Source organism: Camelina sativa, chromosome 11 (genome assembly GCF_030686135.1).
Source record: "Camelina sativa cultivar CO46 ecotype springtype chromosome 11, ASM3068613v1".
NCBI lineage: Eukaryota > Viridiplantae > Streptophyta > Magnoliopsida > Brassicales > Brassicaceae > Camelina > Camelina sativa.
The window spans coordinates 12,767,656-12,785,961 of NC_141890.1; the positions used below are offsets into that span (position 1 = coordinate 12,767,656).

The 18,306-nt window shown below is 32.5% G+C and overlaps 1 protein-coding gene and 2 long non-coding RNA genes across 11 annotated transcripts; 1 reads left to right on the top strand and 2 right to left on the bottom strand.

Annotated features, from left to right (window-relative positions):
* Window positions 1–9,171: 9,171 nt before the first annotated feature.
* Window positions 9,172–10,703, bottom strand: LOC104723244 (uncharacterized). Of its 3 annotated transcripts, XR_757309.3 has the most exons (4): window positions 10,236–10,526; window positions 9,847–9,909; window positions 9,654–9,718; window positions 9,172–9,402 (listed from the first exon to the last, which is right to left on the bottom strand). It is a non-coding gene; the product is annotated as an uncharacterized LOC104723244 (long non-coding RNA). The 3 variants fall into 3 exon arrangements; XR_015571143.1 differs by lacking the exon at window positions 9,654–9,718 and having other exon boundaries at window positions 10,236–10,703; XR_015571142.1 differs by lacking the exon at window positions 9,654–9,718 and having other exon boundaries at window positions 9,172–9,437.
* A 1,840-nt stretch (window positions 10,704–12,543) lies between these two features.
* Window positions 12,544–13,974, top strand: LOC104723245 (uncharacterized). Of its 7 annotated transcripts, none has more exons than XR_757312.3 (5): window positions 12,544–12,778; window positions 13,007–13,149; window positions 13,250–13,415; window positions 13,504–13,612; window positions 13,716–13,974. It is a non-coding gene; the product is annotated as an uncharacterized LOC104723245 (long non-coding RNA). The 7 variants fall into 7 exon arrangements; XR_015573174.1 differs by having other exon boundaries at window positions 12,555–12,778; window positions 13,007–13,182; window positions 13,268–13,415; XR_015573176.1 differs by having other exon boundaries at window positions 12,555–12,778; window positions 13,539–13,612.
* A 3,163-nt stretch (window positions 13,975–17,137) lies between these two features.
* LOC104723247 (uncharacterized) lies at window positions 17,138–18,036 on the bottom strand. Its single transcript, XM_019232528.2, has one exon. The coding sequence runs from the start codon at window positions 17,801–17,803 to the stop codon at window positions 17,348–17,350; it is 456 nt and encodes a 151-aa protein (XP_019088073.2). The 5' UTR covers window positions 17,804–18,036; the 3' UTR covers window positions 17,138–17,347.
* Between the last annotated feature and the right edge of the window lie 270 nt (window positions 18,037–18,306).

The following is an 18,306-nucleotide window of genomic DNA, read 5'->3' on the forward strand; positions in this document are numbered from 1 at the left end:
GATATGAAAATTCGATAACAACATTTGCTTCACCAATACTTATTTACTTTTGAAATATAAAATTGAGAAATAAGAAATCATATATTCTCAAATCAGTGAAATATTTTTATAATGTATGGAACGAAAAACTGGTGAACTGCGTGTGTAAAATTGGTCATGTGTTAATAGTTTGTCCTAAGATGAAACACATTATGGACTGACTAATGTGGTGTAATTTGTGGTTCTAAAATATTTTGTTTTAATCTACAAACCTCGTTTTAAAATCCATGTGAACTATAGCTGTGGTACGTACACATTATGTTATGTTTTACCAGAGTTTTTCTTTTGGAACTTTTTACTCAGATTATTTTCTTTATATATTTTCATAGAATATCATGTAAAGAGGAAAAAATATAGTTGTATATAAAGGGTATTAGAAAGTGAAGATCAAATTTGATTCTAGTAGTTTGTAGGCTAAAAGACATTAAAATGAAGTTGACTCTTTGAATTCAACAAAAACTGACTTGACATAGTATATTGATTAGCTCGAATATTTTCGAATATAATATGATATTATATTTGGTGTAATGAGAAATGTATGGTGTATATATTACTTTTGTTCTCCTTATCATCAAATTCTTCACGCCATAGTTGCGGAAGATCTTAAAATATGCCATTTCCATAAGTGGTTATCATTAAAAAGTGTGTATTGCATACATATCATATAAAATAATACAAAAATTTGTAATGAATTGGACGACATAATTTTATTTTTCTTCTTTCAAAAGGTAAACTCAGATTCCTCATGAGAATACTAATTAATATACCAATATTGATATTCAAGCAACCCATATATTAAAAGTTATCTTCCGGAAACCTGTATAGATTTAATTTGGAAATGAGAATTTTGTTTTGTTTTTGTTTTTTTAAATGATTAGTTTTCCTTTTTCTTGAATTTTTTTTGTTTAATAATTGTACTAACTCGTACATGCATGATAGAATCCACTGAACTCGTCTAGATTCATAACACATGTTCTTCGTGTATACTATTATTCCTACATAATCCTACCCTTCCCCAATCCCAAACTATGGGTTCAATTAGGTTTTAAGCTGTAAATATTTTTAAAAAACAATTGGTAAATACTTGTTGCGTATTATATATAAATTAATCTACACTTCGAGTCTATATAGATATATGCATATAAACAATACGTATAATAAACGTAACCAATAAAATAATACCCGGATGTGTGACTCGTTTGTCAAACAATTCATGCGTTGTAATTTGGATAAGTTGATTGACTTTTTTTTTTTTTTTTTTTAAACCACTTGCATTCAGTACTCAAAAGAGAAGGTTCATATAAACAAAGTTAAGAGAATAATAAACAAAGGCATTCTCCAATACCACAACAACAATGAAACAAAGCTGAAATAAAGATAGTCGGCAATATGTTCTTGAGAGCTTTGAGCCAAAAACTTGGAAGGATCTTGGTACATGTGAAATCAAGATTGTCGACAAGCTCTTCCATGACAAGTCGATAGATGAGAGATAGCCATTGTCATAAGACGTATTGGCGTTAAGGAAAGGGTCAAGGCTGAGCTTCTCACCGGTTTGAGAAGGTCTACACGGAGTGCTTTGTCGCTTGAGGATCTCTAGTGGATTTGCCATAAGGTGTATAATGGTCTCAGATAATTCAAAACCGAAACCAACACTCGAACAACTTGAGTTCTGGGTCAGAACACCATAGACATTAAAGCAATAGGGTTCAAAGGTCAGGGCCAAGAGGGTTACTATTACCAGGATTCTCAGGAGGAGCGAAAGACGCCAAAGCAACAATGGTGAATTACTTCTCAGATGGAAACCATAGAGAACGTAATCTCGATCACACCATTGGCTAAGTATTGACGTCAACACAAGATATAAAGCATCGTACCTGGGTTGAGATAGCATTAGGATTGGAGCCACCATTGTATGATCTTTTCCCCGAGGAAAGATATATTGAACATGATTAACAGCAGTGATCACGCGAGATGGAGGCAGAGGAGTATGGAAGTTTTGGTAACCAGCGCTCCGTGGAGGCATGGTCATAATGCCGTTCTTCCTCACTCCGCAGAAGTAGTTAGAGACCAGAACCAAAGTTCCCGATAGCCTAGAGCGTAGATGGAGAGTGAGCGTCAATGGATTGCTTTGGATCAGGGGTTGGGGATAGCATTTATGGACCTCAATCACAGCTAACGAGATGAGATGTAGAAGGTGTTTTATCCCCTTACAATCAACACGAAAGAGCGATGTAAAAATTCTTAGTGAATGCTCGGATAAATGAAACCTGGACTTCCCTGAGACCTTTACTTCCTGAATTGTTAACGGGCCGACGACAAAGATAAGGCCCACCAAAAGAAGCCCAATGTTCTTTTTGGTTGACCTAGTTGTAGTTGTAGTGAACGCACGGCGGCGACAACTGTTCGGAGACGGTGAATAGATATTCAAGGTAATACACATCTCCGGTAAGCAAGGTTCCAACAAAACCAAGCCAGATGAAATATGAAAGGTTGGGACAGGGATCCACAAAGACAATTCGTGATTGGGAGGATGAGGATTTGACCTGAAAAAGAAGACACCGTGTGCCGTCGATGTCTCCACCGAGTGAGAAATAGAGGCTGGTCCAAAGGAGGACTCACCTGCTAAACTCGGTGCCTCAGGGGAAGCTTTCTCAGGGGTGAATAAACATCCAGATCTGATGGGACGCATGTCGTTTGATTGTGGAAACGGTACACCGGCTGAAGCGTTCAGAGGAAAGAGGAGGGGGTTCACCGGACACCACAAGCCTCTTTTAGCTCTGTCTATTGATATCTCGACGGGATCTGAAGGTTGTGGAGGAGTTCGTAACCGAAAAAGAAATGGGGAAACAAGTAAAGAAAAAACGGAAGAAACAAAAGAAGCTTTAGCAAAAGGAAGAGTAGGTGGACCGGGATCCTGACGCCGGCGAGCAAAAGGTTCACCGGCGTCGGAAGGGATTGACTTTTCTTAGATAACAAAGTAACACCTCATTCCTCAATACATATATATTTATATATAAGTAATGTTATCATAATTTACTAATATTCATAATTATTAATTTATGGGTGCAAATGAATGCAATGTTGTTACAAAAAGAAAACAAACTATTAGTTACTCTGATTTTATACCTTTTACACCTATCAACTATGAAAAAAAATTGTACTTTTTAGTCCTGAAAACAACTTATTCTACTGGAAAACACGAAACAGCCTAAAGTTTTATTCTATAAAACTATAGAGAAATGGAAATAATTTCTTTGTTTTCTGATTGTTTTTTAAATATTATGTTCTCAATCTATCTTAACATTTTTGAAGTACATTTTTGTGCCATCTTTTTTTATCTTTGTATCCAAACTAAATTATCTACAATCCTTATAATCAAACACAATCATTTCCTTATTTTATAATATTAATTTCCAAGTTTCTAAAATCTATCTACCTAATTTAAAGCAATATGATTAAAATATAATTCTTCACTTTTATTTAATTATTTGAATTACTATTTAACACATAAAATTAATAAAATTTTAGATTTTTTTCAGCATATGATGTGATTTAAATTTTTATAAACGGATATATATTTTAAAAATTATTTTAGGATTTTTACTTTCACAACTACTAATTGTTAATAATCAAACTTCACATAATAATGTTTATTTTGCGAAAACAAAAAACTATCAACAATATATATAATAGTCAAACTAATTTTAGACCTCAAAAAATATATATATATATATATATATATTATAAGCATATAAATTTTATGAAATTGAAAGCATAATCCTAGAAAAATACTGTTTCCTGGGGTTTTCACAATTTATCACGAAAAATAAATCGCTAAATGTATGGCGTTACAAGAGGAGACCATCAGATCATGTTGATGGAGAATTAAAAAAAAAACTCAAGAAACAAATATCAGTGAGAACATAGACATTCACTAACACATATTATAATTAACTAAAAAACAGTATACTTTTATATACATGCATAATACTGTAACGCATATATTAAAATTAATTCAAAAAATACATACTACTTATAAACAAAACCATAAAATTTATATACAAAAATAAAATTCAAAAATTGTCCCGTGGTTTAATAAATATAAAGAGATCAAACAACTAATATTGATCTGTTTTTTTTTTTAATTATAGTTATAATATTTGTTGCCGCCTCTTATTAGCATAGTTTTTAAGCAATGAATAGTTACTGAGATTTTTCATATTATACCAATGCATTTTTGACTTTTGGTTGATAAATTAACATCTTTTTTGTTTCTTTTCCTGTACGCCTATACATGTATATTATCAAGTTCACTTCAGTAACTTAAGTTTCTCTGCCTCATATTAGCAAGTTTTAAATCAGTGAGATATCCATTATTTTTTCGTCAGCTTTCGTTTTTTTTTCGTTTTCTCATGATGATGACCTTTTTTTTTCCCTGACTTCCATGTGTCTCTAAAAGGAGATGTAAGAAGTGGAGTTTTAGATTTGGTCAAATCTGCCATTTGAAAATGGAAGACCAAAATCAAGGAGCATATCCCTTTAAATTTTGAGAGTAATAGAGAAAAATATATATGAGAATTAAGAAATCTCTCACTATCAAAAATCCTTAATGATTTTGCAAAATCCTTTGGCCCTACCAACTATTGTAGAGGCAGCAAAAATATAAGTTTTTTCTTGGATGTTATAGCGTCTTGCATTTGTCTTCAATAATTATCAAATTGATTTTTCTAGTTATATTAACTCATACAATACGAATTTTTATAGAACTGAAATGGTTCAGAGTAGTTATATAATTTTATATTAGTTGATCTCGCTAAGAAAAACCAATTTCTACTCGTTAAGCAGGGCAGATGAAGGTTTGGTGGACTGGGATCGGGTTCTCTCAAGCCACGCCAAATTTTCGCTGGTTGCTTGGCTTGCCACTTTAAATAGACCCACGACTGGTCACAGAATGGTGCAATGGAAGTGTGGAACTTAGGGTCGACTCTACTTGTATTCTCTGTCAGGATCAATATGAAACACGAGACCATCTTTTTTTCACTTGTCCATATTCGACAGAGGTCTGGACAAATCTCATGACTAAACTTCTTCAAGCTAAATTCTCGGTGGTTTGGGGACACTTCTAAATTTGCTCACGGACAAGACTTTGGGAAAAGATGCACTGTATTTGTTGAGATACTTTTCAAGCTTCAATTCACACAATCTGGAAGGAACGGAACAATCGACGACATGGGGAACCTCAGACATTACTCACGCTTGCTCACCAAACAATAAGACAAACAAGTTCCAAATAGGCTACTCTCCCTCCAAGGTCAAAACAATGACAAATTTGTAGGTTGTATGGCTTTGTGGTTTGCAACAAGATGAATGTTTAGATTTTTTGGTAGATCATTTTCAATACCTTAAACAAACGATGTACTTGATGTAAAAAAAAAAAAATCGAATAAATTTTACATATATTCAAAAAAAAAACCAATTTCTAAAAGTTTGGTTGGTTTAGCGGTCGAAAGTATTCAGCATAATAATTTTGATCAAATCGGCTATATTAATCGACCAAAAAAAATTCATCACTTTCTTTTACCTAACTACGTCCAATTAATTATTTTTATGGAGCACTTAGTATATACATATACTAGTTTTTATACTAAATAATCTTAAAACGCTCAAATTAATTATATAAGTCTATAGGTAAATGTGGTAAGTAGAATCCAAGCGTGTGTCCCAAGTTCGTTCTATTTTTTTTTTTAAATTGACTATAGATTAAAATTTTCTCTAGTCTCACTACAAAATATAAGATATGATTACTTTATATTTAGAGTAACTTAAATTTTTACACTATTTGTTGTAAAATAAAAAATAGAGTAATAGATTGAAGTTAAACTCTATTGTATATAAGACTTACTCTATTTTAGAATTAAAATAGATAGATGAATACATTGAAAATCGTCTTAAACTTTATTGGTTTTAAAAAGATTACTTATCCGTTTTCATATTGTAGTAAGATTTGTACATTAGAAGTTCTGACTGATTTAACTAAATAAATAGCCAATGATATATCGACTTAAAGAGTATCAATCAATAAAAATAGTGATCATGCAATGCTGTGTGGATTATCCTCTACATGCACAAGTATAAAGAATTTGTACTTGATATAGACCACCGCACCTGCATACAAATTGTGAGAGCAAACGTTCCATTAATAGGTCGAGGACCAATGGGGACCCAAGCCAATTGAATCTCAAGATAGCGAAATGAAGTTGCAGTTGCAATGCTTCATAAAATAATTGAGTATACCTTTTCTTTTTTGTTTTAGCATGCCCTTATTTTTGTGTTATTTTCTTTTTAAACTTTGTGTGGCCAATTTATTAGAAACACTTACTTCTCAACGAGGCAAACGTAACTTTCCTTTATTGTTCCACATAACCCGATTTACTTGTCCTTCTTCTCTCTTTTTTAGCTATTTCTTCTTAGGTCTTTTTAAGCTTTTTCTACTTTTTAGCTCCCCTCGACCGTTCCCCAACCGCATGCAACCTGTAGCCGATCTAAAATCCAGGGAGATCAGTGGGGGGTCGGAGCTCCGCAGCTCTTATCCGCTACTCGCTTCCATTTCGGTGAAGCTATCAAAAGAACCAACAACTCTCAGATCTAGAATTCCGATTCCCCAACAAGAGATCTATCACCGGGTATCGTTGATGGCAGGAGCTGAATCCCTTGGTCCATCAGAGGCGAGTTACCTGGTGGAGTCGTCTACGACACACAACGATCTTCTCTTCTTGACCTCGACTTTCTGTACCGGAGAACACAAGCTCCTAGGTTTCTCTTCTGATGCTTCAAGCCCCGCTATAAACCCTCAACCACCATCCTTTCCTTTACCGGAGATGTCTGAGTCCCTGAATCCGACACCAGCTCAACCAGGCCGCCGCGCGATTTCTCTGCCCCCAAATGAGAAATTAGGGTTTTCTTTGGTGGGCTCAATAATCCTCAGCCCATTAAGGTTTATGAGCCCAGTAAAAAACGGTGTTGTACGAGTCCTTCCTCTGCGTTTATCCAGGTTTGATCGGATCTTAATTCTCTTCCACCCTAGTCAATCTTTGTGTCGAATTGTGGAACCTTTTGTTCGAAGACTGCATTTGGAACATAAGTCACCACTGTTGCTAGCTTGGTTAGAGATTTCTTTAGAAAACCTGCTACTAGATTCACTTAGGGACCTTGCTTTTGAAGATAGAAGCTTGATTGAAATCGGCATTATGATCCAGACTCTATGGAGCTGTGATTACTGATGTGTCTCCAGGCTCCCTCCATTATCCCATATGGTCTCTGAACCATTTAAATTGCAAGTTATCAACTTTTTGAAGTCTCCGCCTAAACATTTGAAGACTAGTGGCATTATGATCCCAAACCAATGGAGTTGGGGTTACCACAAAATCTTCAAGTGTCTCACACCTGCTCCAAGAACCGTAACCAACTCCTTTATTACCCACAACCAGAGCACCATCAACCTTGCCCCAACCCTTGACAAAGCTCTCCTTCGGAGACCCTTGGTTAGGATCCCTACTTCAACGTCAAAGAGTCAAATGACCATGACAAACGTATCATCTGTCGAGTCCCTCGAGGATGTGCTTTCAAGTAATCGTGACCTCACATGTTCCAAACTGTCTTTAGGCGTTTGTATCACAGCTTTCATGGACTACTACTTGATGTCTTATGTTTCTACTTTTATGTTTAAGGCTTTGGGGAAAGCCCTTCTTTGTAACTTTTTAAACTTTGGGATTTGATCCCTGTATGTGGTTTATTTTGAATGAATGAATCCATATGTTTGAACAAAAAAAAAAAAAGCTGCTAGTGGTGTCCAAATATGATCCAATTCTCTCCTTTTAATTTTTCACACGTGTAGAGTAGGTTTTTTAAAATTAAACTGAAAATTATGGCTATAATATATCTGGCCGTTTCTCGTAGACATATAACAACTTAATTGTTGTTTTTTTTGTGTTGCTGTTCAAAAAAAAAATTGTTAAGGAAATTTAATATGATATTTAAATGGGAGGATTACTATATTAGGTCGTAAATCGTTGTTTATTACTAGAATGGGGGTAAGGAGGTTTGATTATAAATGGCAAAATCTCCCTTGGAGAAATGTTTAACGAAAAAAATAATTACGAAACATGCCATCGTAATTAAAAGCCACGTAGGAAAGAGAGTGTTAAAAGGGAGCTGTGTTTGGAAGGAAAATATCCCGCCAATCTATAAGTCTACCATTGTAGTTACGGTAGAGTTAGATGAGGTTGGTAGAGTTAGTAAATAGATTTATGGATTTTCAGAGAGTAATGCCGTAGATTGAAGTAGAGTGGTGGTAGAGATATAGTTATATGAGAGAGTTAAAACACTAGTAGAGTTAAGAGACAGAGATATAAATAGTTATGGTAGAGTTAGTAAAACTCGTAGAGTTATGAGGTAGAGTAAGCATCAGCCGTAGACTTAACTTCAGTGGTGGTAGAGTAAACAAGAAAAAGATTCTTAGAGTTATGGGCGAAATAGAGATATGCGATAGACTTAATTGTAGTGGTGGTAGAGTAAGAGGGTAGAATTGAGTTATATGACATACTAATAAATAGTGACAGTAGAGTTATTGTTGATGATAGAGTTATTGTTGAGAATAGAGTTTTTGAATTATGTTGTGGCAAAGCTAACACTTACTAAAATAGGTTAAAATTCGTAGACTTAGCATTTCGTGTGGTGATAGAGTTAGTAGATTAGAAAAATAATTTTTAGGTTAAATGAGATTGTCTAAATGGTGAAAAGACAAAATTGCCCTAAACAAAAAATACTGAATTTGTAGTAAGTTATATATGTATTTGCTGGTAAAGTGCTGATGGAGATCACTATAATTGCAAATTTTTGTATGGCCTAAGATGGGCTAAGAGAGTTAACTTATACTTATCTAGTTATCTTCATGATCTAAAAACAAATCATGTTGTTTTCATTTGCCTCCTTGGTATGTACATGTTATAATAAAGTTTGAGGCAATTGAGTTGGGTTTATAAATGTGATCAAGCCAATTGGATATATGCACAATAAAGCTAATGGTGGTATAAATTGCATATAAGTGGTATGAAGCTACTCAAAGAGTCGATGAAGAACAAAATAATAATTTCATAAATTTCAAAACAAGACAATATCCCAAGTTGTTTTAATTTGTATTTATCCAAACATAAAGAATAGAGGTATACAGTAAGCCTATATAATTCACTGGAGATAACATAACACCATGTCGTTTCTTCTTACAATATGATTACTAAAGACTAAACATAAACACCATGTCGTAGCTCTTTGTTCTGCCAGTGTTGAAGTTGGTTCTGAGCTCATCTACAACCAAAACGTGAAACTTTAAAAACAAAAACCTGCATTTCAAAAACCAAAACCTGCAATTTAAACTAGAACCTGCAGTTTTTGAAAAACCAGAACCTACAGTTTTTGAAAACCAAAACCAGAACCTGCATTTTAAACTAGAACCAACAGCCATAATAGCACCCTAGAGATTTGAGAACAACAAGATAAGTAGATATAGCTTGTAACCACTGATCAAATAGAGGCAAATTCAATTTTATTTTACATACCTATCCTGGCGGAATAATATATATCTTTAATCACAATCCTTAAACACACTTCACATGTGTATCATCTAAAAAGTAAAGAAAAGGAAGCAACAAGATGAAAGCACAAATATGGTTTAGAAAGCAACAAGATGAACGCAAAAATAGAAACTTGTAACACTCAAGGAAGGGAAAAGACGTAATGGTTCTCTCTTACCCTGTCATATGTGTCCAACCATATGTTGTTTTCAGTCCCGTTATACCACAAAGGCACAAAGTGCTGGGACACGAACAGAAACACAAAATGCATCAAAACATCAGATCATGAGGAAATAACCAAGAGGTCAATTCAAACATGAAACATCAGATCGCATGACAACAAAAGTCCTCTATTTCTGAAGTCATGATTACAGAGCAAACATTTCACTAATCAAATTCATCACATCTAATCCATACAAAAAATGAAAAATCGAGCTCAGTCCGTTCATCGTGGATCAAATAACATAGAAGATCAATACATTAATCCAAATAAATCAATCATGAATTCAGATAAGAGGTTTTTTTTTAAAAAACGAGATACGAATCAAGAGGAAAGAGGATCGAAACCTTGACACCATCGACGGAAAGGAAACCACTAAGGATACACTCTTTGAGACCGGTGACGAGAACGATAACCTCGTACTCTTCATCCATGGCTGATTCTGAAAGGTTCGTAGAGCAGAAGAGAGAAAGAGATCGGACAGAGAATTTTTTTTCGGCCATTGCCGGCCATCAAAGAATATTTTTTCTTGACGGCTAGGGCGAAGAGTTTTTGTTTTTGAGAGAAAGAACAGTTTTTGTTTTTTTCTCCCAAAAATAATTTTTAAGGCACTTATGTAAATACAAGATTATAAAAGTGGTTTAAAGTCTTTTGGCAACATATTAGTACTACTCTAGTAAGTTAAAGAAAACAGATACTAGTCTAGTAATAAACCACGATTTATGCACTAATTCTTTCTATTTAAATTTGTTCAAGTTGTACATGGAAAATCAAAAAATACATATTGATGCACAAATGTTAATTGTATGAAAGCTGGTGCCGTTATACAAAACTGCATCTACATATAAACTAGGACAAACTGATTTAAGTTAAACTTTCAAAGCAATTATGATTTTAATATACATGTGCCTTACTTGATGAGACTATTATGCGCATGTAATTGTCGAATGATGACATGCTTGAAGACTCGTTTCAATTTTAGATTATTATTTTATTTTTTTGTAAGTCATATATATATCAATTGAACATGTGAACGATCGGTTAGATTCTTCCAAAACATAATGGGAAGTGAACTAATGTGAATGCGTAATGGTGTTGTTACGTCAAAATCTTGAGATTATAATGATCCGATAAACTCAAAATGGCGATCCCATTATCACATCAATATCATGCATAGTTTTGTTTGTATGTCAACGTAATTTAATTGCCGGTATGAAACTTAATCGTTGTCTTATGTGATTAAGAAAATGTTGCTATATATGATCCGGTCTATGATTTTGCGATAATTGTATATATATTACATTACGTTTCATCGAATTGTAGATTTACGAAAGTGTGTAAATGCTAATGTTATCCAGATATATATATATATACACACACACACACAACTGCCATGTGATTGTAAAATGGTGTGTATCCAAGTTCCAAGTCTTCAAGGGGACCAAAGTGTTCGAATCCATTATTGCTGTTTCCATCTTCTGTCTCCAATTCCCCAAACTTGATAACCTCATTTTTGTGTTAGGGGTAAAATTATGAGGCTTCAGAAGAATGAAATAATTAATTTTCATGGTTTAGTTAACTGTAGACTAATCATAGAAATTTTCACCTCATGTGAATTATGCACGGATTTATTGCATGTAATTTGGTCGTAATCGATCAACAAATATCAATCCTCTTTATAATAAAACAGAAGTAAACAACATTATTTTGTAGACTATATAATTTTAATAAGTTGGTTACAAATAGGTTATAAATTAATGATAGATTAATTAGTTACAAATAGGTTATACCGAAAATCTTAAAGAGAATATTATAAAGAATGATATCATCTAACTTACCATATTAATTTCTTTTATTAAATTATCAAATAAAATATTTTGATATCTAACTTAACATATTAATTTGTTAACTATCATTATACTTCACCTTTCATTTTTATATATGAGTCTATTATGTGAAACAAATAAATTATCATATTATTTATTATAATTAAAAAATAGTTTTATTTCTGGATATACCATAAGTTGAATTTTTAAAAACAAATATAAATTGTTCAATCTATAAAATATTCAAGCTTTAGTAATATTATTCTTTAAATATAATATCTATTGAATTAAAAAAATTTACTGAGTAACGGGTCAAAATTTGAATATTTAAATTCAAATTTACAAAATTATGTCTTATAATGACATTCAAGTCATGATGTAGAATATACATTGTTGAAATAACACCACATATATAACCTAATACACCATATTAAAATTTTATTTTATAATATAAAATAAAATTTGGTATAAAATAAAATTTAACCAGTGTTATAGTACGAGTAATTATATAGAATCATTAACAATATAAAACTTACAAAATATGTGTTTTTTTTCAAGCCATCATATTTAGCATATGATTTTATTGTATATTGTTTTATCCAAAAAACTTTTAAAAACAATCACATAAATTATATTTTATATAAAAATTATAATAAAAATAGAATGAATTTCAATCTGTGCTATAGCATGAGTCTTAATCTAATAGAATATTGAAACGTCAGTGCTTGATGGTTGCACAAGTTAGGTTATCCCAATAGAGGATTTTAAGAGAGATTCTAGTGGAAAAAAAGAAAAAAAATTAAATCAGTGAAATCAAGAGCTCATACGTGTCACATTTGCGTTGGCCAAACAAGAAATAGAAGTAGAATTTTTTTTTTTGACAGACGATGGAATATTTTTTTTCCTCTCTCTCTCTTTCTCTCGATCGAATTCCAGAATTGTCAAATGAATGAGAAGAAATCAAACGCCATAGAATCAGAGAATCGACTCCGAGATTGATTAGTTTGATATTTGAGTTTGGAGTCGATTCATTCGGTTGAGGTAGAAGCAATTGGAATCGGAGGGTAAGCTTCTCTGTTTAGTAGTATGAATTCGCGATTAGTTAAACGGATTAGGGTTGTTTGGATTTTGTTCGCAAATTAGGGTTTAGGGTTGGTTGTTAGAAATGGGTTCTTGCTTGCCTCGCCTCTGTTTTGATATGATGCAGCTTTGGTTCAGTTTTTGTTATTGTTCAATTACTATGAAGCAAAAAAGCTATAAGTTTGTCTTGACTGAAGTTTACTTTGTTGCAGGTTGTTCATGATCATAAGCTAGTGAAGTTGTGATCGCTGGAGGAGGAGTATCTGAGCTACGCTTTCTAAACCAGGTCTGAAAGAGGAAGCAAAGACGACCAAACCTTAGAAGACCTCTTCCTATACAATTAAACTTGGTCTAAGTCTCTCTCTCTCTCTCTCTATCTTCTCCTTTGGTAACTTACTTGAAAACCCATAACAATGAAATGTTGACTCTTTGTCAATTCCCATGGTGATTTCCAGTGTTGGTTTCACTTGCAGATCAAATTTAGAGGTTGTAGTCTTCAGTACCACCACCGGTTGTGGAAGGTGAACTCTTTTGCTGTTGCTGCTGCAATTGAAACAATTGATGACTCAGATGGTTTTATCAAAGACGGTGATCTTCAAGACAAGGTTCCTATTCGAACAAGTAAGCTTAAGTTCATTGTACTTAGTCATAATGTTAGGACTATACTCTATTTCTACAATCTTGTTGATATGTCAAACATTTTGGGTAGATACTAATTAGGACATGATGTTTACCTTGTGGGAGGTTGTGTACGAGATCATATTCTAAAGAGGACACCGAAAGACTTTGATATACTCACCTCTGCAGAACTTAAAGAGGTTGGTCTCGTCATGTTTTCTTTTTCTTCTTTTTTCTTTTCTCACAGTTTACATTATCCCAATCTGATTTTAAGTGTGTCTTTTTGGCATCAATGATGTTTAGGTGGTTCAGACTTTCCCAAGATGTGAAATTGTTGGAAGAAGGTTTCCTATACACGTTGGAGATGATTTAGTAGAGGTTTTTGCTTTAACTAGTCATTTTATTTCTTTCTTTCGAGTATACTCTATGCATAGCAAAAGAAAAGCTTATGTCTTTGTTAATTTTTCTGAATATGCAATAATTTTATAAACATTCTTCTGAATATGCAATAATTTCATATTGTACTTTAATTTATTTATTTAAAAAAAAAAGTTCAAATTAAGAGACTCAATATTATAACCCACCATTGGAGGGGAACATTTTAATTAGAGTTCCCAAAATTCTTATTCAACCATAAATACAAAATGTATTAATTAAAAATTTTAAGAGCTCCAAAAGTATAACCCTCCATTGTGGATGCCCTTAGTGAAATTTGGTAGATATGTAGTTAATTGACTAAATGATGTTAGTCCAATTATTAGTTAGATCATTTTATATTTAGGCATGATGATTGTAAAAGAATATATTTCTCCCACAAATCAATCAAAACATAGTAAATACGCAATTACTTAAAGCTACCTAGTGTTTTTGTCTGTTTCTTCACAAATGGTTGCAGACAAAAACAAAGATTCTTTGTCATTTCTCCAACTGCTAATCCTTTTTTGTTGTCAACTCCAACTACAAATCCTCAATAACCCACTGTTCTATAAGTATCTTCTTAATTGTTCATTTTTTTGGTTCAATTTTTTTTTAAATTTCGACCATTTATTTTTGATTGGATACGAAGCCTCCATTGTGATTCCACAGTTTCCAGTTGGCTCTGCAATGTTACGTGCCATCATTATGTATCCGCTCTCTCTCCATCTGTTTCCCCATGAGTTTCTCACAATCAAATAGTCATTTCCGTTCTCAGTACCGTAACCTACAGTAACAACTCCGTGGTCTAGCTCTGTCCCACAAAATCCATTTTTTTGGTTCAGTTTTTTTCCTTTAAAATTTCGACCATTTATTTTTCTCCTCAGCCTTCTAGCTAGTGAATATATGTGTGCCTAGTTACTACTAGCTAGTCCATTTGCTTGAATTGGGATCATACGTATAACAAGAAAAACAAAATTGGATCTTACATATTCTCTTTATTTAAAATTCCTCAAAAGTCATATGTTCATTACTAAAAGCTATTTTTGCTTGACTGCATTTCTAAAGGGTAATTAATAGGGGAACCCATATATGAAAATACGCAATCTGAAGTTTTACAATCTTTTATTTTTTTTTTACCTCTAGTTTGTTATTAACTAATAATCAAATTCAACCCGTTTTTATAACTAACTATCTTATTATATAAACCTTAGTTTTTAAAGTTAGTAATTCATATAATCGCGACATGTGTCAAGTATATCGATAATATTTTGACATGTGTGAAAAAAATTATTTAATAATTATAAGAAAATTAAAAAATCCTAAGAATATAAGGATTACAATTATTATTTTTGAAAGTATATAAAACCAAAAGTAATCTATTATACAACTAATTCTAATAGGAAACTTATCTATAAAGAAAATATGTGCAATTAATAAGGAAAATATTTGCAATTAATAAGGAAAATATGAAATCATGTGACTCACTATCTTATTATATAAACCTTGGTTTTCAAAGTTAGTAACTCATGTGATAACGACACGTGTCAATTTAAAAATTGAAGATTTTGTCATGTGTTATACAAAAACTTTGTTTAACATATTTGTAAATTATAGAAATTAAAAATTTAAACAAAAAATAATACTAATTCTATAAGAAAAAGAATTAAGAAAATTATACAATTAATTACTATAATATCATAATTAAATAAATTATACTGTCAATTATTAATCCTAAAAGAAAAAGGATTGTAGATACTCACTTTTACATAAACAAATAATTTTTTCATAATAACGTCTTTGAATTTTTGATTAATTTATGATAATGTTGGACAAGTAGTAAAACTATTATTTCTGAGATTAAAAAATATGAAACAAATATATTTAAAATATTGTTACTTTTTCAAATATGAGAAAAAAATAGTTTTCATATTTTTTTGAGAATTATTTTTTATTAATTTTTAGTTTTTATAAAATATTAAGTAAGGTATAAATTTGATACAATTCACATTTTTTTGATATGAAAATTATAAATATTACTCATTGGGATTGATTGCATAGAATTAAAATCTAATTTTATTATCATGTAATAATATACAAAAAAAATTTGTATTGTAAAAAGGAGTGTGTAAACTCTAAATCCAATTTTTAAAAAATCAAATGAAATAAAATTAATATTTTGAATACAACTTAGAATTTCACATATTTATTTTATATCCGCGTCAATACGGACCTAATCTAGTGTAGTATAATTTTTTAATAGGCGGACGTGATTGTCATATTGTCAAGATTTTGATGCACATTCCCTTTTATACAATTTGAAGCAATACAATACACAACTCCATACCACCGAATCAAGATCAACCTCATCTCTTCTGTAAGTAACGAATCACCTTATCTGAGTCCCTATCTCAAACTCAACTTAACTCTCCATCCATGAAATCCTACCTCCCTAGTTTTTGTAAAATATGAAGTCTTATAAAACTAAAGAAAAAAACTAATACGTATAAAAAACGTTTTTTTTTTTCACTTCTATAGTACTAACCATAAAGAAAATAAGTAGGTGTGCTTGATGAATATATAGAAGCCAAAAGTATACTCCTAAAAACGGTTGGTGAGGGTTATGTTTTTTTTTTTTTTTTTTTTTTTTTTTTTTTGTCAACGGTGAGGGTTATGTTTGATGGTATATATATAATATATGTGACCGTTGATGCTGAGGGAGGAGAAATAGAATGGGCCTCGTGAAGTATTGGATTAAGGACCAATTTTTTCACCAATATGTTTGATACTTATTTCAATTTTTGTAATTTTGTAACACTAATAGTATCCCTTTAATCTAAAGAGGGTTCCTTGTGAAGCAAGCAACACAGATGCACTATTTTCACTTTCAAGGTTCAATCAACCAATCAACCAATCAAACAAGACTCAAACTCTTCAAATCATGTGAACAAATAAACCATAGTGGGGCAAATTCCCTAGCTAAAGCCTAAATCTATCCAAGTCGAAAGCTAATCTACTCAAAGTATTGGGCCCAAAACTATGGGTCTAAACCGGTTCGGTTTTATTTGTCGTTAGGTGGACCCTGGATGCATATGGAATTGATTCGACCAGTGTTTCTTTTCTTTTTCTTCCGTCTACATCTTGACTTACATACGGCTTTGAATAATCAGTTTGTACAGATAATTTAACCAGCCTTTGTTTGGTAATTAATTATCATATAGTCTACGAATTTAAAAACACATATCATTTTCACTATTTGTAATATGATCGATCATAATCTGTACGTATTAAATTTGAACTCACTACATAGGTTTGGCGCATGGAAGAACACAATATATTATAGGTTTAGATATAATACAAAGTACAGCGGTAATTAAAGCCCAACTACTTATTCTTTTGATCCTTATTTATGCATTAATTAAGTAAGCTGCCAATATAGTATTTTCTCTTTTTCCTTCTTTAAGTCTTATCATCTTATGCATGTATGATTCTGTTAAGGTAATATAACAAGAACGCTCATATTAGCGGTGTTGGCTCCTCTCTCTCCGAACTGGTGATCCTCCACCATTTCCATCGCCTGAGCCACCACCTTCACCTGCGTGCCCGGTCCCACTTCCATGGCCAGAACCACCGTCTGTGGCTCCTCCTCCTCCGGAACCAGACCCAAATCCAGTTCCTGAACCCGTACCCGAACCAAACCCGAATCCACCCCCTTTGCCTCCTCCTTCTGGTGACGAACCAGAACCAGAACCATAGCCATAACCACCTCCTGGGGTTGAACCCCATCCCCAACTATATCCCCAATTAGGTCCATGAGCCGAACCGCTTGAACCGCTGGATCCTCCGGTTGGACTACTCGGTGTAGCGGCTGCATTAGAAGGTGTTCCAGACTCCTCTCCTCCATGAACAAATGAGAAGGCTAAGAGTAGAGACATTATTGCCAACAATGTAAAGAACTCACCCTTCATTTCTCTCATGAAATAAATATCAGTTTTAGCTCTTTCTCTATGGCTCAACCCGTTAAGACTTCTTTATATACGCAATAACACAAGAACACGCATTAGACACGTATTATAAGTATAACTATTACTATTATTATGTGATGAATCTCAATGACAAAAAAAAATCTTTTAAGAAAAAAATGCCAATAGAAAAAAAATCTTTTTAGTAAAAAGGAGATGAAGTTAGTGACATCCGTGAGATGTCTCTCTTTTCAGACATGTGAGAATCCGATTTTAGGGTTAGAATTAAAATGTCGGTTTATGTGATATCTTTTTTAAGGCTCCCATAGTAATGAGTCACACCACTCATGCTTTGTGCTATTTTTGTTGTTACCCCCACTAACTCTTTGGACATTATTATTTTTTCTTTTCCTTATTTGGGTCAAAAATTTATTTCGTCTTCTTCATATTATTTCAATAATTAAAAAAAAAATGCAATTACAATGTTATAACATATTAGCATGTAATATAATAACATG